The sequence below is a fragment of the Erinaceus europaeus genome, chromosome 11 (assembly GCF_950295315.1).
Source record: "Erinaceus europaeus chromosome 11, mEriEur2.1, whole genome shotgun sequence".
Taxonomy (NCBI): domain Eukaryota; kingdom Metazoa; phylum Chordata; class Mammalia; order Eulipotyphla; family Erinaceidae; genus Erinaceus; species Erinaceus europaeus.
Genome location: NC_080172.1, coordinates 18,110,550 through 18,136,334, shown reverse-complemented (window position 1 = coordinate 18,136,334; position 25,785 = coordinate 18,110,550). Strand labels below are relative to the sequence as shown.

Sequence of the window (25,785 nt, the reverse complement as noted above, 5' to 3'; positions counted from 1 at the left end):
AAGCCTACTAGTTCTTTTTTTTTTTTTTAATTAGGGGGAAATCAGTTGTTGGTACATGTGAAAAATTTCTTGGTTTTCTGCAACACACTTTCACCGTCAGCCTAGGTCCTCCTCCACCATCATTCACCAGGACCTGAGCCCTCCTACTCTTCCCTGAGTCCTTTACTTTGATGCAGTACACCAACCCATCCAAGTTCTATTCTGTGTTTCCCCTTTCTGTTCCTGCAAGTTCTTTAATTGTCTTCCCTCCAAAATAACACTTGGCTTGCAACAAATCCTTGTGGAAAAAAAACTTCTTTAAATTCCCTGATTTCTTCTTTACGTTTCACCAGTATTTCTGTCAATCATGAAAGGCCCAGCATCTTTCTACAGTTTAAATTATTACCAGAAATTTCTATGTAAGAAAAATGTAAAATTCTAGCTGGAAATTGACCAGTTTAACCCTTACCAATTATTCCATCACTGGATACAAAGTGAGTACAAATAAATGATATGCTCTTTCACTTTTCCCCTTTTGCACTTATAGAGTGTGACTGTACAGTGAATATTCAGAAATAATGATTAAACCTTATATTAACTAATTATAAGAGCAACATTGTCTTGAGCTTTACCTTCAAGTTTGCTCTTAGAAGATGAAACTTTTGTTATCTGTACATATAGAGAATGGTGAGCAGACTGCTAGAAACTTGAACAGTGGATTCTAGGAAAATAAATATGGATTCAGGCCTGAGTTCAGAAGAGAAACTGACAACCTCATTGGTTTTCTTTAAGACATTTGGAATGACAGTGAGATATAACTTGGAAGATTATTCAGTTTTATTAAATCACTATCTAAATCCAAGGACTTTGTACAGTTTAAAACGCTGAAAGGAGTTTCCAGTGTGAGTATTGAGATGAGTTACTATGTTGGTAAATTCCTACTTAACATCCTAAATCTTTTGTTAACTCTTGAATTCCTCGTGGTCATTACTGTATTTCACATTACTTATTGTAATGATTTTCTTAAGAAAAATGAGAGAGAGAAAAGGAAAGATAACGGTCTCTGTTTGGCTAGCTTTCACTCATTGTTTCTTAGCAAAATCTCAGAAAAATTCGTAGGGACTTTGAATTTATGATGGCAGTGTCACCAAGATCAATTAACTTGGAAACTGTCTGGTAAAAAAAAAAAAATTCACTCTACCTGTCAGAGTTATCTCCTTCAATCAGAAATTCTATTCAGCTATTCATGAACTTCTCTGAGCTCATATAACATCTGAATTATTTATTCTCTTGATCACAATCTGCTGTTTCTGTTAAAGTGTAGTTTACTGGGCAATATAATCAAAACTTTCTTGTTAAACTATGAATAGGTATGTATTTCTGCTCTAAAGTCAGTGTGCAAGTTTGAACGTAGAAGACAGTGGCCTGCACACTGACAAGAGTAATCTATGCAAGAACATCCTTAGGATTTGCTTTTGTAACAAGGGCAGCTCAGCTAGCAAGTTTGTTTACATCTTTCTTGGCATAACAAGAACTTTTAAACCTTATCTGTGTGACTTTCTGTGAATATATTGGTCTCATCAACATACTGCCTTTTACCTCAGCCTTGCTCAGATCTACTGTTCTTTCTGGCTTATACAAACATGTTGAATTCTTTAGGCAGGCTTTCTAGTGGAAGCTGTAGGGTTTTTACATTTAATATTAATTTACAACATAGCAAGTTTATGTCTTAGGAATGTCACAGATTCACAAAATAAGTAAAGAGGTTTTTTTCTACATATACTCTAAATCTCTTTGTAGTGTCTATGTGATTTGTCCATGAGCTCTGGTTTCTAAGTAGCAATTATAACTCTGAGGAGTCATTTTTAAGAACAGAGCTAGGTATTGGCACACTTGATTGTGCTCACACATTACCTCCCATGCACGAAGATGCTGCTTCTAGCCCCCAAACATCACCTGCAAGGGTGAAAATATACAAAAAGTGAAGCAGGATTTCAATCTCTTTCTCTCTCTCTCTCTCTCTCTCTCTCTCTCTCTCAACACCTTCCTTCTCAACCTTTTTTTTTTCTGTCTCAACCTTTTTTTTCTGTCTCTATCCAAAATAAGTAAATAAAGATAATTAGAACAACAACAACCAAAAGAAGTAGCAGCATAAGGCTTCTTTTTAGTCTTAATCTGCAGTTAAGAAAATGAAAGAAATTCTGTTGGCAACACTACAGCAATCTAGTCCTTTCTTACACATTTATGAGTCTACACATCACATCTTTGCTGTTACTCACAATAGCTGTCCTCTCACCAAGTTCATTCCGTTACCTCCTATACACAACAGTGCAGTTGTTATCTGTTTGTACATTTATCTCAGAAAGCAGTAAATGATCCTTTTTGATCCTCCATTGATTTGATTGACTCTTTTCCATGTTACCACAGAAAGCTTTAATGTTCTCATTGTATCTACCTTCAGATATCAATTTTTCTTAGCTGAATGTTATCTTTGAGGTCTCACTTTGTCTTATAGAGTTTTACACATCAAAGGACCAGTGACTTCATAAGTTCAGTGTATTTTAAGGTGGTTTTCAATGAAACTAATTGATATAATGCATAGTGTCAGCTCTCACTCTGCGGTGGGAGGGCCTTTTCTTATTGTACTCAGCTGTCCTGGTTTTCATGGATTGTAGATTTTATGTCCTATGTGCAGAAGGAGATATCCTAATGATTGATGTCTGGACCTGATGTCTAATGTCGCTTTTAGTCTTGCTCTTCAACTAACATGGTTCTTGGGGACCTCCATCTGCCTTCTGTCTGCCAGTTCTTGTATTCCTTGATGGCTGCTGGGTACTGTATTATTAGGACTCTTGTCAAGTGGGAAAAACTGTAAAATTACTACCTAGTCTGCCCTGCCTTCTCTGACTGAATTATAGATTATTACTCAATCTTCTAGTCTGTTCTGTTAATTAATTACATTTGGAAAGGTTGTTTGTCTTGTTTGTGCCTCCACTAGAAAAAGTTAGCTTTTCACTTAAAGTTCTGCCCACTGTCTGGAGCATAAGCAGCTTTGGGAGAGATGCATTCAATTAAATAAGGAAGCAAGAACAACTTTCATTGTCAATGAGATAACTGATTAATAATATGCAAGTCAAATTGCATCTCCCTCATATCCAGGTGTTTTATATACTTTTTTGAAATTTAAAAAAAAAATTTTTTATTTAAGAAAGGATTAATTAACAAAACCATAGGGTAGGAGGGGTACAACTCCACACAATTCCCACCACCCAATCTCCATATCCCACCCCCTCCCCTGATAGCTTTCCCACTCTCTATCCCTCTGGGAGCATGGACCTAGGGTCATTGAGGGTTGCAGAAGGTAGAAGGTCTGGCTTCTGTAATTGCTTCCCCACTGAACATGGGCGTTGACTGGTCGGTCCATACTCCCAGTCTGCCTCTCTCTTTCCCTAGTAGGGTGTGTCTCTGGGGAAGCTGAGCTCCAGGACACATTGGTGGGGTCTTCAATCCAGGGAAGCCTGGCTAGCATCCTGATGGCATCTGGAACCTGGTGATTGAAAAGAGAGTTAACATACAAAGCCAAACAAATTGTTGAGCAATCATGGACCCAAAGCTTAGAATAGTGGAGAGGAAGTGTTAGGGAGGTACTCACTGCAAACTCTAGTGTACTTCTGCTTTCAGGTATATATTTTGCAGTAGTTTATGGATACGTGTGAACATAAGCTCTCTCTCACAGAAACTGGTGTATATCTAGGTTTTGGGACTTTGTTAGAAAGTGAACCACCTGGGATGAAATCAGAGTATACTATGAAAGGAAAGGTCTCACCCAAATAATGAAGCTGAAGGGTTGTCATTCCACACGTGAAGTCTCTGGACACAGTCTGAGGTGAAGCATGTTGAGGTGGCAATCGCTGCATTGGTTAGGTTGTGATCGGCGGATGCAATATTATTTGATATGGATTGGGAGAGGCATACGGGAAAGTGGGCCCTATCCAAGGGTTCCAGGACTGGGGGAAGTAGAGGCTCTATAGTGGAGATGTGAGGTTCCTGCTGTCTTAGGGTTCAAAAAGACAATCGATAGTTAATGTTATCATCACATTATTTGGTAATTGGGTTAACTTTGAAAAGTCCTTTTGTTAGGGTTTGCTGTACAGTACCCAGTATCTTGTATATAGCTGTGCTATTGGATGCTTCTAATCTACTTGGTCTAGGCTTTTGAGAGAGTCTGCATATCAAATACACAGCCTATATATTAAAAAGATTCAGTTTGTGTTTTGAAAAACTTTGAGACATACAATTGGTTTTCCCCCTCTCATATTAATTAACTAGTGATTTATATGTCTACATTTTGCAAGGAGTGTACATAAACACCATTCCCACCACCAAAAGACTGTGACCCATCCCTCCCACCCACTCCCACCCCCCACTGGCCCAGGAAGCTGCATGTCTACCCCTCACCACAGGGTTTTTACTTTGATACCCTATTTACAATTTGGTCAGGTCCTGCTTTTAGTTTCCCTTTCAGATCTTCTTAGTCAACTTCTGTTGATGAGTGGGATCATCCCATACTCATCTTTATCTTTCTGACTTAGCTCACTTAACATAATTCCTTCTAGCTCTGTCCAAGATGGGTCAGAGAAGGTGGGTTCATTGTTCTTGATAGCTGCGTAGTATTCCATTGTGTATATATATCACAGCTTTCTCAGCCACTCATCTGTTGTTGGGCACCTGGGTTGCTTCCAGGTTTTAGCTATTATGAATTGTGCTGCTATGAACATAGGAGTACACACCTCTTTTTGGTTAGGTGTTATGGAGTCCTTGGGGTATAACCCCAGGAGAGGAATTACTGGATCATATGGAAGGTCCATGTCTAGCCTAAAAGAACTTTTAACTTTATTTTTTAAATCAGTTCTTTTTCCCCCTTTTGTTTCCCTTGTTGTTTTCTTATTGTTGTTGTAGTTATTATTATTTTTGTCATTGATGCTGTCGTTGTTATATAGGACAGAGAGAAATGGAGACAGGAGGGGAAGACAGAGAGGGGGAGAGAAAGATAGATACAGACCTGCGCTGGTCCTTGCGCTTGGCACCATGTGCGCTTAACCCGCTGTGCTGCCTGACTCCTGTGTTATATATAGTTACTCCACATGTAAAACACTGTGGATAGCCCTGTGCATTGGCACATTGTTTGGCACAGAAGTACAAAATAAGTGGCCCCTATAATGTTCTCTTGGGAGGTTCCGTATCTCCTAGGTGGGAAGCTAGTTTAAGATAGCCAGTGAGTGTAAAGGCAGTAAGTGTGTGGACAAAACATTGCATAAGAGAACACTTAAACCAAGCTATGAGAAGATGTTCATTAACTTTAACTCCACTGTTTACAGCTCTTCCTGCTAGTGGATTTAACAGTTGGTTTTGCTATCTTAACAATGGAGAATACTTCAGGACAGCCTAGAAAGACAAAAGGTACTTCCTATGTTTCTGCTTCAAATTTCTCTTACTTCTAAAGATCCTCAAATTGAAAATTAATTAACATCTCTTTGGGCAAGTATAACTGTCCTTCTCTCCTAACCATTTCTTCTCTCTCCCATTCTGATTATAAATACACTGGACCTGGCACCATGTGTTTCTTGTCTTTCCTTTGTAACTCCCTATGGATAAGACTGCCCTGATCCTTACCTTGTAATCTAATCATTTACTAAGAGGTCTCTGTATTTGTTGAAGGTGATGGATTAGCCTTTCAAACTCCTCTGTCCAACAGAGTTAGTTGCCTTGGGTATTCCTATCACCTGCCACTCTCTGATTTGTATTTCTGTTTTAACCAAATAGCTCCTGCTTTTTATCCCTGATCACCCCATTTCCATTTCACATTAAATATACTTTTAAGGAGATACCAAGGCTTCCCTTAAGAATAAAGACTTTTGTGAAAGCACATAATGATAAACCAGGAAATGAATATACTAGCAGATGCAATCTGACCAAAGAAAACTTTAGTTGAGAACACCCATGTTAATTTTAAAAGTTAATTGAGTTAATATAACCTATTTTTATTTAGTTATTATTTATTTTGCCCTCAGGATTATCACTGGGGCTCTGTACCAGCATTATGAATCCACTACTCCCAGAGGCCTTTTTTCTCTTCTCTTCCTTTCTTTTCTTTTCTTTCCTTTTCCTTTATCTTTCTATTTTATTTGATAAGACAGAGAGAAATTGAGAGGAGTGGGGGAAATAGAGAGGGCGAGAAAGACACCTGCAGATCTGATTCATAGCTCCTGGTATGTCTTCTCTGCAGGTGGAATTCAGGAGCTCAGACCTCTCACCCTTGCTCATAGCAGTGTGTGTATTCAACTAGGTGAACCGCCACCCAGCCCCCTATAGCCTTAGGAAATGTTTTAGTTTACTGCATTTTATACTATACATTTACTACTGTAATAAGATTCCCTCAGACTCAGTCAAACTCACTTTATTCCAATTCACTAAGAATATCTTTTCAACTACACTATTATTTTTAAACAAATAATGAACCTTCTCTCTGAATTTTTTTTCACTAAGGAATCACCACGTACGTACAATTTAACTCCTCTAGGTTATGTATTTATTCAGAATTTTTCATTTAGAGAGAAGAGAGACACCACAACACCAAAGTTTCCCCCCCAAGGTCACTGTAGTACTTTCCATGTGGTATCAGGGCTCAAACCTGAGTCACACACATGGCAAGGCAAGTGCCCTGCCTGGTGAGCTATTCCCAGCCCACTGTACAGGTCATAAGTTATACAGTTGCTTTCTTTTATCCCAACTTTTGATCAAGCTTTCATTCTTTTCGGTATATTTTGAAATATATATATATATCTGGAAAAATGTGTAGGTGTACCTAGAAATATTGATATTAGCAAAATTATTACAGATGAAATATTCTGAGTTGTTAACTGTTTTCATAGATTATCATCTTGGAACTTAACTGCAGCCAAATGAAAAGTCTTTGCACCATTAATGCTGCAGAGATTCATTTGTTTAACACTGAGCACATGTTTGTTGACATGCCAGTCCATGATAGATGTAGGGCCAGTGCTGAGGATTCTAGCAGTAAACCAGACATACCTTGCTCTTTGTCAGCACACATTCTAGCTTATGTTGCAGTGGAGATGCAGACAGCAACAAATAAACAAGGCTATAGCTTATGCAGAAGGCTCTTGATTCCCCAGTTCTTCTCTTATTCTATCATTCCCTCAAGGCCATTTCTTTCTTTTTAAAAAATTTTTATTTATAAAAAGGAAACACTGACAAGAACTATAGGATAAAAGGGGTTCAACTCCACACAGTTCCCACCACCAGAAGAACTCTGTATCCCATCCCATCCCATCCCATCCCCTGATAGCTTTCCTATTCTTTTTTATTTTATTTATTTATTTTATTTATTTATTCCCTTTTGTTGCCCTTGTTGTTTTATTGTTGTAGTTATTATTGTTGTTGTCATTGTTGGATAGGACAGAGAGAAATGGAGAGAGGAGGGGAAGACAGAGAGGAGGAGAGAAAGACAGACACCTGCAGACCTGCTTCACCGCCTGTGAAGGGACCTGCCTGCAGGTGGGGAGCCGGGGGCTCGAACTGGGATCCTGACACCGGTCCTTGAGCTTAGCGCCACCTGCGCTTAACCCACTGTGCTACAGCCCGACTCCCAGCTTTCCTGTTCTTTATCCCTCTGGGAGTATGGACCAAAGGTCATTGTGGGATGCAGAAGGTGGAAGGTCTGGCTTCTGTAATTGCTTCTCCGCTGAGCATGGGCATTGGCAGTTGATCCACACTCCTAGCCTGCCTCTCTCTTTCCCTAGTGGGGCAGGGTTCTGGGGAAGCGGGGCTCCAGGACACATTGGTGGGGTTGTCTGCCCAGGGAGGTCTGGTTGGCATTATGGTAGCATCTGGAACCTGGTGGCTAAAGGAAGAGTTAACATATAAAGCCAAACAAATTGTTGACTAATCATGAACCTAAAGGCTGGAATATTGCAGATGAAAATCAAGGCCACTTCTATGACCTTACTACTTCTATTATCAAGTTGAAGAAGTTAGACTCATAGTACCACTGACTCATCTGGTAAAAAGCATGTAAGGACCTTATTCTACTACAGAAGAGCAAGAATGAAGAGGGTAGTGGAAGAGTGAAATTTCTTTTTTGTCTAAACTGCAATTAATAAACTTTAGTCTCAGAATCATACAGGTAAGAGAGTTATATTCAATATATTCATTGAGGTGTCTATCAGCCAGAGATCAATCATTTTCTAGTCTTAGTAATACCTACTTTCATTCCCTTAATATTTCATACTTGAGTTAGAAAACGAGAGATACAAAATAATCACTGGTAGATATTACAGTGAAATCATTTATTGTATACAAAACCAGTAACTATCTCTGCTTAGGATAATACTTCATTGTAAGGTGACTGTTGAACCCATGTTTTAACATTTTTTTATTATTTTTATTGCATAGAGATAGCCAGAAATTGAGAGATGAGGTAGAGAGAGAGAGAAGAGAGACAGAGAGATACCAGCAGCCCTGCTTCACCACTTATGAAGCTTTCCCCCTGCAGGTGGGGACCAGGGGCTTGAACCCAAGTCCTTGCACACTATAACATGTGCGTTCAATCAGGTGTGCCACCACCTAGCCCCCGAACTCCATCTTAAAGGTGACTAGAAACACAGCATGATGCATTTATTCAGGAAATGTTTATTAAACACCTTCTTGTGAGCCAAGTACAGCTGCAAACACTGTAGATGCAGCAGTGAATGAGACAATACCCCTGCTCTTTGGAAGAAGGAAAACATACCCTAAACAGACAAATAGCTATGGCTACACATATAATTATGGCTAATGCAGACAGCAAAGTATGTTAATAAAGAAACCGAGTAATAAGGTCTATCATTTTATACAAGATGGTCTAGGAAGACCTAAAGAAGTGATACTTAAGCAGAACTCTGCCTGACATGAGACAGTGAGACTAAGAAGCAGGGAAAACCATTTTAGACAGAAGAACAGTATGAATAGAGCATGACCGGTGTGAAAAGCCTGGAGTTTTGTAGGGTAAAATGAAATATTCCACTAGGCACCAGGATAAAGGTGGGGGTGCATGGAGTTGCAGGGTGGGGGTGCAGAAGTACGGTAGATACGACTGGGAAGGAGAAAAAGGATAGAGGGACCAAATGGTAAAAAGCTCAGTGTTATGTGCTTAGGAATTTGAATGCCCACGCTGTTGATTAAGGGAAGAAGATGGGGTAGATTTTGAAAGTTTTAAAGAGAAAAAATGGCATTAGATTTTTTTTTAGGGGGAGGGGCTTGGCTAGGTTTGGCTTGGTGTTTGAAGTGACAGAAAGAATGCAAGATGAAATGGGAAGAAGGAGAAGAAGCCAATTATAAGGTTGTTATTGCAAGTGAGAAATTATGTGGGCTCAGTTGAAACAGTAAGACAAGACTATAGAAAAGGTGGCAGAGTTTAGGTATTTTAAGAGAACCAATATAAAAAGTATAGTTTGAGAAATGCCTATAACAGGTCTTGTGTTTAAACTTGGATAGCTACTGGGGTCATAATGTCATCCTCCAGCTCAGGGAGCCCTAAAAGAAAGACAGGTTTAGAAATGTAGGTAATGGACTTAGGGCAGTGGGAGATTCAAAGCTGAAAATTAGGAGAGAAGTCAGGCTAAAATATAGATTTGGCTGATACTAGGATTTCATGGAATTATTTTTCTTAATGATAAGAAGCCAGGAAAATAGCATTACTGCAGAGAGGCTTTGGATGAGGTTTTTTTTTTTTTTTTAAGTCATCAGATCTGACAGTTGGAAAGTCGCTGGTGACTTCAAAAAGAACAATTTGAGTAGATGTGGGTGGGGTATAACTATATCATGTTGAGTGAGTTAAAAAGTGAGAGGAGAAATGGGTTTTTCTTTTTCATCCAAGATCTTTGCCCTTTTCCCTTTCCCAATGCTCCTTTTGCAAAGATTTCAACCTGACCACAGATTCTCTTTCCCTCTTTCCTTCTTCCTCCTTAAGTCTGTAGTCAGGACCTATGACTTGTGTACCAAAACTAGGGACATGATGAACTGAAATCTATTCTCATAGCTTAGGATCTGAGAAGATGGCCAGAGATAGGGGAGTCTGATGTCGCAAGTGGCATTTATAGTGGGAAATAGCAGGTCAGACCAATCTGGGACAGGGGGCCATTACACAGGTCTCTATTGTGAATGCAAACACTGGACCTAGAAACTAAGGTAACTGCAAGTGCTGGTGGAAGAAACACAGAATCAGTGGAGAAACTCAGCCTCAGTGAGAAAGTGGAATCTGGCAAAATGTGGGGGTGGGGGAGTAGAATCTGACAGTAAACTGATATTAACTAGAAATTCAAGCAGAGATGTTTAGGTTTCTTAGGACACAGGGACTGAAGACGTGCAGACTGTTGTGATATTACAATAATTGTGGCCTTGAAGATAATAGTGAGGGGACAGTTAATGAATTGGGTTCTAGAAACACCGGTCATCAATATATTTAACAAAAATATTTGTGAAACCAAAACGTTGCCAGATTATTTGGAGGAAAGGGGTTAGATACTGATGTTCTTGAAGAGCTAAACATTAATTTGTGAGTTCTCTCCAAAGAGGGGGAGAAGGTAGTGACTAAGATATGCCAGGTAGCGTGGAGGTGCAGAGTCCAAGAGAGACTTGCACCTCGGAAAGAATTGGAAGTTCAAGACTAGGCCTCATGCCCTTAACCTGGGGACCCTAGGAATTACCAGCGGCTCTACCAGATTCCCCTATCATGCATGGCCCATCACAACCTTGACCTGTTTCTCTCGACTGCACTGCCCTATCCGTCCACTGGGGGGCAGGGCTCGAGAGCGAGGCTGGTGTCTGTTCCGATGCCTCGAGAACCATCAGTTCCTACCAGACTCCCAGAGCTGGGACGTCTCAGCCCATGGCAAGCTACAGCCCCTCAAACCTCTCCCTACTGCCAGGCAGTAGTGAGGACAGACCCGGAGGGCCTATGCCGGTGCGGGTTGACACTCCAGTCTGGTTCGGTGCCCAGACAGCTCCTGGCAAGCTGATGATCCGACCTGGGGTCATACCTATGGTCTGCCCAGGCTCTCAAGTTTGGGGGCTGCCCATGGGTCCCCCGCTTTACGAGTTCCAGAGTGCGATGGCACCTTGTGGGCCCAGATTTGGAGCTGGCGAAGCGGCTGCCTGGTTCCCAATCCCTTCGGAGGGATCTTTCCCAGGACCCTGCATTGTCCTGCAGTGCATCCCCAAGATGGAGCTGCCAGAGGATGTCTCAGCCATAGAGAAAGAGATGGAACAGCTGGCCAAGGAACTTAGGCAGAAGAGGATGACCCTGGGGTACTCTCAGGCCGACGTAGGGTTTGCTATAGGTGCACTCTTTGGCAAGGTGCTTAGCCAGACAACCATCTGCCGTTTCGAGGCCCAGCAACTCAGCCTGGCCAACATGTGGAAACTTCGTCCACTGCTGAAAATGTGGCTGGAAGAAGTAGACACCAAGAACTTTCTGGGCTTATGCCGGATGGAAATGATCTTGAAGCAGGCACGGAAGCAGAGACGGGCAAGCAGAGAGAGACGCATCGGAAACAACCTGGAGAAGCTCTTCCTGCAGTGTCCCAGGCCCACACCGCAGCAAATCAGCCACATTGCTGGACAGCTCCGGCTCCAGAAGGACTTGGTCCGTGTTTGGTTCTACAACCGGAGCAAGATGAGCAGCCGGCCCACCAATGATTTCTCTCCATCGGAGGAAGTGGGGCCAGTTGAGCTGTCTTTTCCAGGGGCCCCTGTGTACTTTCCCCTGGCACCAAGGTTCCATTTCAGTTCCTCCCACTATGGGGGGCCCTACTTTACCCCACTGTATTCTTCAGCTCCTTTCCCTGTCGGGGGGACCTTTCTTTCAGCACCTGTGAATACTCTGGGCCTCCCCAGGCTTTCTAGCTAAAGGGTCTTCTCCTCTGGGGAGTGCAAAACTAGGGAAACCAGTCCCTGCAATTCAGTTGGGCTTTTACCATTAAGTTCTTCACTCACTATTTAAAGGGGTTAAGAATATTTAGGGGGTGGGGGATAGATTTATTTCAGAATATTTGAGAAGTTGGAGTTTCTGTTTTGTGGTTTTCCCTAGCAGTTTTAAGGTACCTTACAATACATCAAAAAAATGTTTCAAATATTTTGTTTCCCTTTATTTTTTAATTAAGTGAAAGTCAAATGCGCCTTTAATTCCTTGTGATCCTCAGGAAACATGAAGACATACAGAAGACCAACAATCTCTAAAGTCCAAACCACAAGCTCCTAGAAGTAGAGTTAAATGGACAGGTGGCAGAGTATAAATGACATAGATTCAGAATATGCAGTGCCTAGTAGTGACTACACTGTAGAATGCCTAAGCTATTTCTTGATCTCCACTTGAATACACAGAAGCATTAGCAAGCAGCATTCCCAGGAAAAGCTTACATGGGTTTGGGTTTTTTGTTTGTTTTGTTTTGTTGTTTCTTAATAAATATGACATTGAGTGAAAATTTCTACTGACAGAAGACCACTTCAGTAAATACCATTTTTATCAACATAGGCATAACTTTATGCAAACATGCGTGCGTGCGTGCGTGCATGCGCGCGCACACACACACACAGTCCAGAATGGCTTCCACGCATGGGCAGGGAGTTTGAGGCTAGAATAGGAAAGGAGTACCCAGAGTTCTTGCTGAAACACCGGGATTTTCCTGTTCAACACCTTTTTGAAAGTTTTTTTTTTTAATTCAGTGTTTCATTTAGAGTACTCTAGCTATAATTGTATTTTGAATCTGATTTTTCCTAAGATCTGGACAAGCTGGACATCAGCAATAGCCTCACCGCAGCTTATTTCTCTGGATCTTATTTTCAGTTTATTTTCTTTTGGATCTTGTAGATGTATTCCTTGGTAAACCCCCTTATTTTGTTTGTAGCACAGACATGCTTTATATAGGTTATTTGTGGTAACTGATTCAACATTTCTGCATGGCTTTTGCAGTGGTTTATCTTAACTCACTTTTCCAGCATCTTCTGTGAAATTAGTGTCTTTCAGTTTTTGACTTCTACCTTGGTCAAACTGGTCATCACATAAACAGAAATCAGGGGAGGCCGGCGGTCGCGCAATGGCTGGAGTGCAGGTACGCGAAGCACAAGGACGAGTGTAAGGATCCCGGTTCAAGCCCCTGGCTCCCCATGTGCAAGGGAGAGGGGGCTTTCACAAGCAGTGAAGCAGGTCTGCAGTGTCTATCTTTCTCTCCCCCTCTGTCTTTCCCTCCTCTCTCCATTTCTCTCTGTCCTATCTGACAACGACATCAATAACAACAACTACAACAACCATAAAAATCAACAAAGGCAACAGAAGGGAAAATAATTAAATATTTAAAAAAAAAAAAGAAATCAGGATTCCCCGTGTTCTTAAATCTGCTGCCACACACCTGCATGTAATTATTTATTGTTATATAACTTTATCACTGCATATTGTTATTTTTAAGATTTTATTTATTTGTTTGTTTATGATAAAGATAAGCATGAACTTAAGAGTCCAATGCTTTATCCATTATGCCATCTTCTGGACCAGTATCACTGTAGATTATACCTGAGCTTGTATCTTTTTTTTTTTGCTTATAGCCTATTCAGTTTTTGCTTTCTCTATTTTTTCATTAACCAGACATTTACTAATTTACTATCTGTATTCTCAAACAACAAGCTTTGTGATTCTTATCCTATGTAGTATTGTTTTTATTTCCTATTTTTAACTTATTTTTAAAAAGATTTTATTTATTTATTCATGAGAAAGATAGGAGGAGAGAGAGAAAGAACCAGACATCACTCTGGTACATGTGCTGCTGGGGATTGAACTCGGGACCTCACACACTTGAGATTCCAGTGCTTTATCTCCCAGACCACTTAATTTATTTTTATTAATTGCTGTTTCTAGTGTTTCTAGTTCATTTCGTTCATTTTATTTTTTATTTTACTAGTGATTTAATATTGTTTTATAACATGAGATAACAGGAGTATAATTCCACACTGTTCCTACCACCAGAGTTCTGTGTCCCCAGACACTCCATTGGAAACTGCAGTAGTTCTCCTAAGGTCACAGATATGGGCTATTATTTCTATAACTATTTATACTTATATGCATTTGCTGTTTGAGCTCTGCCATGAATATTTTCATTTCTTTTTTACCATGGCTACGTGAAGGATGACTCTTCAGGGTTCCAGAGTGAAATTCAATAACAGACTTGCATCCAGATCTTTTAACCCCAAATCCAGGGCTAATTTCACTATCACTCAAAGCAGCCATTAATATTCTCTTCCTTAGATGAGAGTATTGAAACTGGCCTTTTAACTTTTTTTATGTTTCTGTGGTAGCAGAGGCCTCACATCTGCACAATTACATGACTCTTAGGCCAGTTGTTTTTTCTTTCTTTCTTTCTTTCTCTCTTTCTTTCTTTATTATTTTTTTTTTTTTTTTACTTTATTCAACAGGACAGAGAGAAATTGAGAGGAGACAGAGAGCTAGAGAGGGAGACAGAAAAACAGACATCCACAGATCTGCTTCACCACTCATGGGCATCCTTGCTGCAGGTAGGGAGTGAGGGCTCAAAACTGGGTTCTAGCACTTTGTGCTATGTGCGCTTAACTGGGTGTGCCACTACACAACCCCCTTTAGTTTTTAGATTTCATATAAAGAAAAAGAAACAGAAGAAAGGAAAGACAGAGCAACACCCATGAACTTTCTCCTTATGCCATAGTGCTCCCATGTGGTTCCATGTCTGGTGAGGCACAAATGCCCTACAGGTGAACTATCTCCCAGACCTTATTTATTTATTTGTTAATGATTTAATAATGAATAATACGATTGTGGTGTAAAGGGTGCAATTCTTTTTTTTTAATTTATTTTTTATTTAAGAAAGGATTAATTAACAAAACCATAGGGTAGAAGGGGTACAACCACACACAATTCCCACCACCCATTCTCCATATCCCACCCCCTCCCCTGATAGCTTTCCCATTCTCTATCCCTCTGGGAGCATGGACCCAGGGTCATTGTGGGTTGCAGAAGGTGGAAGGTCTGGCTTCTGTAATTGCTTCCCCACTGAACATGGACGTTGACTGGTTGGTCCATACTCCCAGTCTGCCTCTCTCTTTCCCTAGTAGGGTGGGTCTCTGGGGAAGCTGAGCTCCAGGACACATTGGTGGGGTCTTCAGTCCAGGGAAGCCTGGCCGGCATCCTGATGGCATCTGGAACCTGGTGGCTGAAAAGAGAGTTAACACACGAAGCCAAACAAATTGTTGAGCAGTCATGGACCCAAAGGTTGGAATAGTGGAGAGGAAGTGTTGGGGAGGTACTCACTGCAAACTCTAGTGTACTGCTTCCAGGTATATATTTTGCACTAGTTTATGGATACGTGTGAACATATGCTCTCTCTCACAGAACCTGGTCTATATCTAGGTTTTGGGACTTTGTTAGAAAGTTATCCACCTGGAATGGAATTAGAGAATACTATGAAAGGAAAGGTCTCACCCAAATAATGAAGCTGAAGGGTTGTCATTCCACACCTAAAGTTTCTGGACACAGTCTGAGGTAAAGCATGTTGAGGTGGCAATTGTTGCGTTGATTAGGTTGCGATCAGCAGATGCAATATTATATTTGATATGGATTTGGGAGAGGCATGTGGGAAAGTGGGCCCAATCTTAAGGTTCCAGGACTGGGGAAAATATAGGCTCTCTAGTGGAGATGTGAGGTTCCTGCTGTCTTAGGGTTCAAAAAGACAATCGATGGTTAATGTTATCATCACATTATTTGGTAATTGGGTTAACTTTGAAAAGTCCTTTTGTTAGGGTTTGCTGTATAGTACCCAGCATCTTGTATATAGCTGTACCACCGGTTGCTTCTGATCTACTTGGTCTAGGCTTTTGAGAGAGTCCGCATATCAAATACACAACCTATATATTAAGAAGACTCAGTCTGTGTTTTAAAAACTTCGAGACATACAATTAATTTTCTCTCTCTCATATTAATTAACTAGTGATTTACATGACTACACTTTACTAGGAGTGTACATAAACACCATTCCCACCACCAAAAGACTGTGTCCCATCCCACCCACCCACCCCCAACCCCCACCGGCCCAGGAAGCCGCATGTCTGCCCCTCACCACAGGGTTTTTACTTTGGTGCCCTACTTTCAATTTAGTGAGATCCTGCTTTTAGTTTCCCTTTCAGATCTTCTTTCTCAACTTCTGTTGATGAGTGGGATCATCCCATACTCATCTTTATCTTTCTGACTTAGCTCACTTAACATAATTCCTTCTAGCTCTGTCCAAGATGGGTCAGAGAAGGTGGGTTCATTGTTCTTGATAGCTGTATAGTATTCCATTGTGTGTGTGTATATATATATATATATATATATATATATATATATATATATATATATATACACAACAGCTTTCTCAGCCACTTATTTGTTGTTGGGAACCTGGGTTGCTTCGAGGGGTGCAATTCTATACAGTTTCCACCACCAGAATTCCATATCCCATCCCCTCCATTGGAAGCTTTCCTATTCTTTATCCCTCTGGGAGTATGGACCAACATTCTTTATGGGGTGCAGAAGGTGGGAGGTCTGGCTTCTGTAATTGCTTCTCCAATGGACATGGACATTGACTGGTAGATCCATACCCCCAGCCTGTTGTTATCTTTCCCTAGTGAAGTAGGGCTCTGGGGAGGTGGGGTTTCAGGACACATTGGTGAGGTCGTCTGCCCAGGGAAGTCAGGTTGGTGCTCAGACCTTATTTTGTGGCAAACAAATATGTCATAAAGCTTGCCATTGTAATCATTTTAAGTATACAGTTCAGTGATGTACAACCATCACTATTGTCCATTTCCAACATATTTTTACGGCTCTACACAGAAACTCTGTAATTATACAATGATCCCATACACCTACCACCAGCCCCTAATAGCCGATAACGCACTTCCTACTTCTATGAATGTACCTGTTTGGAAGCCTCCAGTACTATGTTTACAGACGTGGTGAAAGTGGGAAGGATATCCTTGTTTTGTTCTGGATCTAATAAGTAAAACTTTCAGTCTTTCATCATTTAATATAATATTAAATTCATATGTGAATTTTTCATATATGCCCTTTACTATGTTGAAGAAGCTCCCCTTTATTTCTAGATTATTGAATGTCTTTATATGAAAAATGTTATCAGTTTTTCCTAAATGGTTAAAATTTGGGTGGGGAGGAAATACTTAAGGCATATATGATATCCTTCGACTATTTCACAAAACTATAAATAACTTACAGTACCACTGCTTCTTCATCAATTCTACATTGACCATTGCCCCTCCGACTGGGTGAGGGTCCCTAAACATTTCTTTCTCTATTTTCCTTATTCTCACTCTCACTATTACCATTAGCTGATGGAATCAAGTTTGAATCAGGTCTCCCATACTCACCACATTTAGAGACCCTCAGATATACTGCATCTTTCAGGAAAGAACTTTTGGCAAAGTGCTTTAAAGACTAGATAGATAGATAGATAGATAGATAGACAGACAGACAGATAGGCAGACAGGTAGATAGGCAGACAGGTAGATAGATAGTCAGTCAGTCTCAGAAGCAGAATTATGCTGTGAATACCCAGCTCCTAAAAGTTGTGAAGGTTCTCTGACCCAGACTTTCCTTTGAACCTGCAGCCCCTGGAAATTTGGAGAAGTGGTTATGGGCTCTAAATTTCGGGGAGTAGCAACAAGGGTCTGACAGCTGCATCCTTCATGAAGCTGCTTCTCTTTGCTTAAGCAAGTACTGAGGTGTGTCACTTTTTTATTAGTGATTTGTATTGATTTACAAAATTAGAAGATAACAGGGGTATAATTCCACACCTTTCTTGCCACCAAAGTTCTGTATCTCCATTCCCTCCACTGGAAACTGAATTAGTTCTCCCAAGATCACAGGTAAAGGGTTGACTTATTTCTATAAATATCTATCTATATTTATATTTATTTGCCCTTTTTTCTATAATCCTGCCTTCTCTTCCTTTCTAAGTCACATCTACTACTTCTGAGTGTCCTTACCAGCCCCACCACCCCCCCCCCCCTTATTTTTTTTCTCTTCTCTCTCTGGGTCCTGATGAAAATGAATTTCAGAGCCCTCTGGTCATCGTCCCCTAACATTTACCTCTCTGAGTATATGGACCAATATTCTTTATTTCTTTATTTATTGGGTGATTAATGGTTTACAGTCAAAAGTAAGATACGTTAGTTTGTACATGTGTAACATTACTCAGTTGTTGTTTTCGATGGGTTATGTTGTTTTCGCCGGGCTGGCTTCACAGGCGGGTAACAGACGACCAGGGACTCATGGTTGAGCTGTAGGCAGTATCTCTTTATTCATGCAGGACGCAGCACAATCTAAGACGAGCTAAGCTAAACTCAAGGTAAAGTACTGTAAAACTCACAATGCTGTCTTTATATATACTTGCCAAGTAGGGTGGAAACAGGATGTGACATAGAGAGGGTGGAGAGAAAAGTGACTGGCGAAAATCAGAGTGTGACAAGGAGGGGGCAGATTAGGAGAGAATCCTATCACTGAACCACAAATGCCCTGGAGGGAGGGTGGAACTTGTTAACAGTGGTTATGTAAATAGAATGAAGTGGTTATGTAAATAGAATAGTGTTGAGCAGGGGGGATTTAAACCAAATGAAACAGAAGGGGTCTCATGCATACCAACACTCAGTTTTTCACATAACAATTCAACCCCCACTAGGTCCTCCTCTGCCATCATGTTCCAGGACCTGAGCCCTCCCCCCACACACAAATCCCAGACATAGTCTTTTACTTTGGTGCTATACACCAACTCCAGTCCAAGTTCTGATTTGTGTTTTCCCTTCTGTTCTTATTTTTCAACTTTCGTCTATGAGTGAGATCATCCCATACTCATCCTTCCTTTTCTGACTGATCTCACTTAACATGACCAAAATTCTTTTTTTTTAATTTTCTTTTTTTTTTATTTTATTTAAGAAAGGATTAATTAACAAAACCATAGCGTAGGAGGGGTACAACTCCACACAATTCCCACCACCCAATCTCCATATCCCACCCCCTCCCCTGATAGCTTTCCAATTTTCTATCCCTCTGGGAGCATGGACCCAGGGTCATTGAGGGTTGCAGAAGGTGGAAGGTCTGGCTTCTGTAATTGCTTCCCCTCTGAACATGGGCGTTGACTGGTTGGTCCATACTCCCAGTCTGCCTCTCTCTTTCCCTAGTAGGGTGTGTCTCTGGGGAAGCTGAGCTCCAGGACACATTGGTGGGGTCTTCAATCCAGGGAAGCCTGGCCAGCATCCTGATGGCATCTGGAACCTGGTGGCTGAAAAGAGAGTTAACATACGAAGGCAAACAAATTGTTGAGCAATCATGGACCCAAAGCTTGGAATAGTGGAGGGGAAGTGTTAGGGAGGTACTCACTGCAAACTCTAGTGTACTTCTGCTTTCAGGTATATATTTTGCAGTAGTTTATGGATACATGTGAACATATGCTCTCTCTCACAAAAACTGGTGTATATCTAGGTTTTGGGACTTTGTTATAAAGTGAACCACCTGAGATGAAATCAGAGTATACTATGAAAGGAAAGGTCTCACCTGAATAATGAAGCTGAAGGGTTGTCATTCCACACGTGAAGTCTCTGGACACAGTCTGAGGTGAAGCATGTTGAGGTGGCAATCGTTGCGTTGGTTAGGTTGTGATCGGTGGATGCAATATTATTTGATATGGATTGGGAGAGGCATATGGGAAAGTGGGCCCTATCCAAGGGTTCCAGGACTGGGGGAAGTAGGGGCTCTATAGTGGAGATGTGAGGTTCCTGCTGTCTTAGGGTTCAAAAAGAGTGGTGCTAATACTTATCACAGGAGATAAGAATTTGTACCCATGTGACAACTGCGTTGTAAATCATTATTTTCTATAATATAGCACTTGAGTGGGGGAAGTGAATTAATAAGTAAGATGCTTCATTTCACTTCCAAAGATATCACAGGTGCCTTTAGTGAGAACAACTTAACTAGCAAGTGGTGATCTAAATAAAATCTGTCCTATTTTCCCCCACCTCAATTAAAGACATAAATTGTAGCCTTACAGTAGAACCTTTACCATCATTCTGAAAATGTTTATTAAATGTTTCCTGTATCATATGATTCCTTTAAACAAGGCTAGTATTCTTAACCAAAAGATTTAGAATCCTCTTTACAGTAGTAAGCAAAAAGTACAGTTAGGGACCAAAGAGACAGTACTGTGATAGCTCACCAGGCTGGTATGCATGAGGCTCTAAGCTCCAGGTTCAGCTCTCAGCACCCACATAAACCAGAACTGAGCTGTGCTCTGACCTGCCTCTCTCTCTCTCCCCCTCTCTCTCCCATGAAAATATTTTTTAAAGTGTGTTTGTACATATCTATGTTTTCTTTAAACATGACAATAGCCTTCACCACAGATTTATTGTAGATTTATAATTTCAGAATTAAAGAAACATTTTCCCTTGGCAAACTTATTTTATTTATTTATTTATTTTTATTTATAAAGAGGAAACATTGACAAAACCCTAGGATAAGAGGTATTCAATTCCATACAATTCCCACCACCAGACCTCTGTATCCCATCCCCTCCCCTGATAGCTTCCCTATTCTTTAACCCTCTGGGAGTATGGACCCAAAGTCATTGTGGGATGCAGAAGGTGGAAGGTCTGGCTTCTGAAAATTGTTTCTCCGCTGAACATGGGCTTAGACTGGTCAATCCATACTCCCAGTCTGCATCTCTCTTTCCCTGTAGGGTGGAGCTCTGGGGAAGCAGAGCTCTAGGACACATTGGTGGGGTTGTCTGTCCAGGGAAGTCTGATCAGCGTCATGCTAGCATCTGGAACCTGGTGGCTGAAAAGTGTTAACATACAAAGCCAAACAAATTGTTGAACAATTATGAACCTAAAGGCTGGAATAGTGCAGATGAAGAGTTGGGGTCCTCCATTTTGTAGATAGCTAGTAGGCATATTTTAGTTATATTCCAAAGGGCATGTGGCTATGCTAGTTTTTTTTTCTTCCCTGAACCTGAAATCTGATATGCAGGTGGATCCAAGTTATTGTCTGGGGAGATGATGTCATGGCTGAAAAAGGACCAGAAAGCTGGATCAGGGAAGAGAGTAGCTCCCTAATATGGGAAAGGGGTATAAATATTATTGACTATAAACCTCATCTATTTGATTTGGTCTGGGGCCCATGTTCAGCTTAGGAGCCTATGTGACCTCTGTATCCCTGTAGATCTGAGCTTACATTTTGAGACTTTTCCTTTGCCTGGTTGGGGAGACAGAATAATGGTAATGAAAATAACTTCCATGCCTTAGACTCTTGAGTTCCCAGATTCAGTTCCTGGCACTAGCAAAAACCAGAAGTGAGCAGTGCTCTGGGAAATAAAAAAATTCTTTGACACACCTGTGTTCAAGATATATCTAGTTTTCATAGTATAAAGACTGTGAATCAAATTCTAACCAGGTGCTATATTAGTTATTGCCTTTCTTGACTTTTGATGATATTTTTATATATTACCATTTTAATTAAATCTCTATCATAAAGAGTAAATTCCTTTTCCTGGGAGTTCCCCTATTATCAATAAGACTTGAAGTGTTAGAATAGTCTCTCTCTCCCCAAAACATTATCTTGGTTTTGAATTTGCATCTTACTTCTTTCGTAACTTCATATTTTTAAAAAATATACATCTTTGTTTATTATACTAAAACTGTCGTAGGGATTTATTTTTCAGAATCATCACTTCCATTTGTGACTTTCTCCTCAAAATAGTCTTTGCTTGCTAAACATTTTTCCCCCTTTGGCAGAATCTAATTCCTGATGAATTCATTTTAAGGTGCAAAATTTTATTATCTCTGAAGAATAATGTTTTTAAAGTGAAAACTACAGTTCCATTCCAATAAAATCCTACTGGAGTGTGGGAGTGTTGCTTGACAAAGTGATTTTAAACTAAAAGAATACAACTTAAGGAAATAAGCATATTTTGATGACAAAGAGTTATGGTGACTTTGTCCCACCAGATGTTATGAATCTACAATAAGTTAAACCAGCTGGTGGTAGAGATGGACAAAATAATAGCAATAAGTAGTGGGCTGTTTCATTCATTTGAACCTAAACCATAGGAAGTTACAAACTTCTTGAGAGACTGTTGGGTAAGTCAAATAGGAAGTTTTTGAAACTTACTTTTCCTTTGCCCCTTACTTCAATTTTTAAGAATTTTTATAAAAAATAATTGTATATGCTAAAATTTTAGTAATAAATATATTTATTGAACATTTTTATTTTAATAACAAAAATTAAAACAACCTAAATGCTTAACAAAAATTAAGTAAACAAATAGGAACACCGGGGTCGGGCAGTACACAGCAGGTTAAGCCCACCTGGCGAAAAGCGCAAGGACCTGCATTAGGATCCCGGTTCAAGCCCCCTGCTCCCCACCTGCAGGGGGTTCGCTTCACAGGCGGTGAAGCAGGTCTGCATGTGTCTATTTTTCTCTTCCCCTCTGTCTTCCCCTCCTCTCTCCATTTCTCTCTGTCCTATCCAACAACGAACGACATCATCAACAATAATAATAATAACCACAACAAGGGCAACAAAAGGGGGAAAAAATGGCCTCTAGGAGCAGTGGATTCATGGTGCAGGCACAGAGTCCCAGCAATAACCCTGGAGGCAAAAAAAAAAAATTGGAACACCAAGATGGTAAAAAATTGTTATAAAGCTATAGTTTTTTGACAAATGTAAAATCCAGAATAGATTTTTTTAGTGAGATAAAGTAGCTCATCAGTATTTCTTATTTTAAAGGAAATTTTACATTACATATAAAGTATCTATGTATATATGGGTATTGTTGGAGATTAATTACTATACTGTGTGTCTCACATAATAAAAAATTCATTTTATAATTTTTAAAGAAAGGTCATTTAAAATGTTCACTATTTTGGTCTTCTTTGTCCCTAAAATCAGGGTTTCTCATTATATAGCAATATTTTAGAAGAATAAATTCGTTTTTTTATTTTTAGTTATGTTTGTAGTTTCTATAAAGTAAAGTTAATAGCTAAATACAGAAGTATTGGGAGACATCAGTTAGGAAGACATTGTTAATTTTTTTTTTAATCAGCTGCCCATTAATGTTAAAGAGCTGTACTGTAACTCAGTGAGTGAAGACACCTGCCATATGTCTGTTTCCCTGCACAGCATGGTGATTTACAATTACAATTAGTGTTTGTATACCTCGGGGTAGTTAACCCATATTTAGAATACAATATAAGTCCAAATCATTTTTATGTTTCTGAATGCTTACTTTTACTTTTTTTAATTTATTTTTATTTATTTATTTATTTATTTATTTATTTATTTATTTATTTATTTCCTCCAGGGTTATTGCTGGGCTCGGTGCCTGCACCATGAATCCACCGCTCCTGGAGGCCATTTTTTCCCCTTTTTGTTGCCCTAGTTGTTGCAGCCTAGTTGCGGTTGGATAGGACAGAGAGAAATGGAGAGAGGAGGGGAAGACAGAGAGAGAGAGGGGAGAGAAAGATAGACACCTGCAGACCTGCTTCACCACCCGTGAAGCGACTCCCCTGCAGGTGGGGAGCCGGGGGCTGGAACCGGGATCCTTACGCCGGTCCCTGCGCTTTGCGCCACGTGCGCTTAACCCACTGCACCACCGCCCGACTCCCTTACTTTTACTTTTTAAAGATCACTTGAAAGTAACAAAATCCTGATTTCATCACAGTAGAATATTGCCTGCTTTCCATTTTGGAAGACAGCAAGTAAATAAAAACAGGTTCTATAAATTTCTGAATTTGAAGTCAGGGCCAGTTCCTGTGACTACAGCCCCAGTAAATTGAATGATCACTGTCATAAATTTAACTTCAAACCCAATTAAAGTCTTCAAGACAAGGCCTTAGGTAGGGAGAAATAATGGTTATGCCAAAAAAAAAAAGAAAGAAAGAAAGAAAAAAAAATTTCATACCTGAGGCTTCAGAGTCAAAGTTTCAATCCACTGCACCGCCCGAAGCCAGAGTAAAAATAAGCAGTGCAAGAAGCTTTGGGAGAGCTATAGTCTCCCTGAAGTGTTACCTCCAGAATACAATCCAGCTCTTGGGTCTATTGGGCTGCTACTTTGTCACCTCATTTTTTATCTAGGAGCTCTGCTGTGAATTTTGCTAAAAGTAAAATTAGTTACTTTGGCATTGAACTCAAATTTCTTAGGCTTTTCTTCCCCTAGCTTCCAACAAAATTGATGAAATACAAACCAGCTTTACTTATTGCCATTGACTCAACTAACTGACTGTCTGCCAAAAATTATAGTTGGGAAAGAAAGCACCGAGACCATCTAAGATTTCACTATTCCCTTCTAAAACTGTACGACCTATTATGTCATGTCCCATTCTCCAAAATAATAAATCTGCTGCTTAATAATTAGTCCTCTTTTTTTCTTCAAGGATATATTGCACAGACCTTCATCTAGGACTTGGTATAGTGGTTAGCTATGAATATAAATTCATAGTTAATTGTATCATAATGCCTGGAATAGCTTTTAAATTTTGAATATTTTTAATTGAATAGTGGGAAAATTCTAACATACACTGTTTTATTGAAATACAATCTTAATATATCATGTAGTGGTTTGTTATGATTGTTGTAACAAAGTACTACTACAAGTTAAGTGTCTAAATGGATAGAAATTTACTTTCTGGGTGGGGGTAGATAATGGTAATACAAAGAGACTCTCATGCCTGAAGCTCCAAACTACCAGGTTCAAACCTCCCCACCCCCCCCACTCCACCCCCCACACACAACCATAAGCCATAAGGCTGAGCAGGGTTCTAGTAAGAGGGGGGGGATTTATTTTCTCATAGTTCTTTTTTTAAATTTTCTTTGAGCTTTATTTGTTGCATAGACAGCCAGAAATCAAGAGGAAAGGGGGAGATAGAGAGGGGGAGAGACAGAGAGACACCTGCAGGCCCGCTTCATCACTTGTGAAGCTTTCCCCCCTGCAGTTGGGGACCGGGGGCTTGAACCCAGGTCCTTGCGCACTGTAACATATGTGCTCAACCAAGTGCGCCACCACCCGGCCCCCTTTCTCATAGTTCTTAAGTTAGAAGTCCAAGATTAAGGTGTTGGCAAACTTTCTGTAAAGATATGGCCACATTTTTGAATATCGAAAGTCAGGACTTCAGCATGTTAATTTTAATGGGGAAAACAATTCCGCTCATAACATCTGCTATACTAAAATTAAGTTAGACTCAATTATTTATTAATGAATTCATTCAACAAATGTTAATTGAATGCCCTTTATATCAGTAGGGCATACTACCCTATTTACTAAGTTGTTGTGTGGCCAAAAATGGGTTTATCCTTACACTCAAGGAGTATGATAAGATATTTCACATTATACAAATAAAAATATGATTACAACTTTTAATAAGTACTAAAGGGTCTTTGGGTGTTGGGATCTTCGTTTAGATTTCTAGCCCCCTTGTTACTCTAAGAGCACCAGTTGTTGACAGATGTTATAAACAGAAAATGCCCTGCTGAGCAAGGCCCTACTTGTAGGTGGAGTAGTGTGGGAGACAAGCATTTCTGGATTCACATCCAGACTAAGTAACCTACCATCTCTGTTATTTCAAATGAATTACTATTTTCAGCCTTAAGTTTCTCACCTATAAAATATTTATAGGGTAATCCACAAAGTG

The 25,785-nt window shown here is 40.1% G+C and overlaps 2 protein-coding genes across 6 annotated transcripts in view; both read left to right on the top strand.

The window, feature by feature from the left end:
- The window catches only part of ARB2A (ARB2 cotranscriptional regulator A), a 439,389-nt gene that overhangs the window by 300,217 nt on the left and 113,387 nt on the right, over positions 1-25,785 (top strand). The window lies entirely within an intron of this gene.
- On the top strand, positions 9,110-12,399 carry POU5F2 (POU domain class 5, transcription factor 2). Its single transcript, XM_060201164.1, has one exon. The coding sequence runs from the start codon at positions 10,928-10,930 to the stop codon at positions 11,945-11,947; it is 1,020 nt and encodes a 339-aa protein (XP_060057147.1). The 5' UTR covers positions 9,110-10,927; the 3' UTR covers positions 11,948-12,399.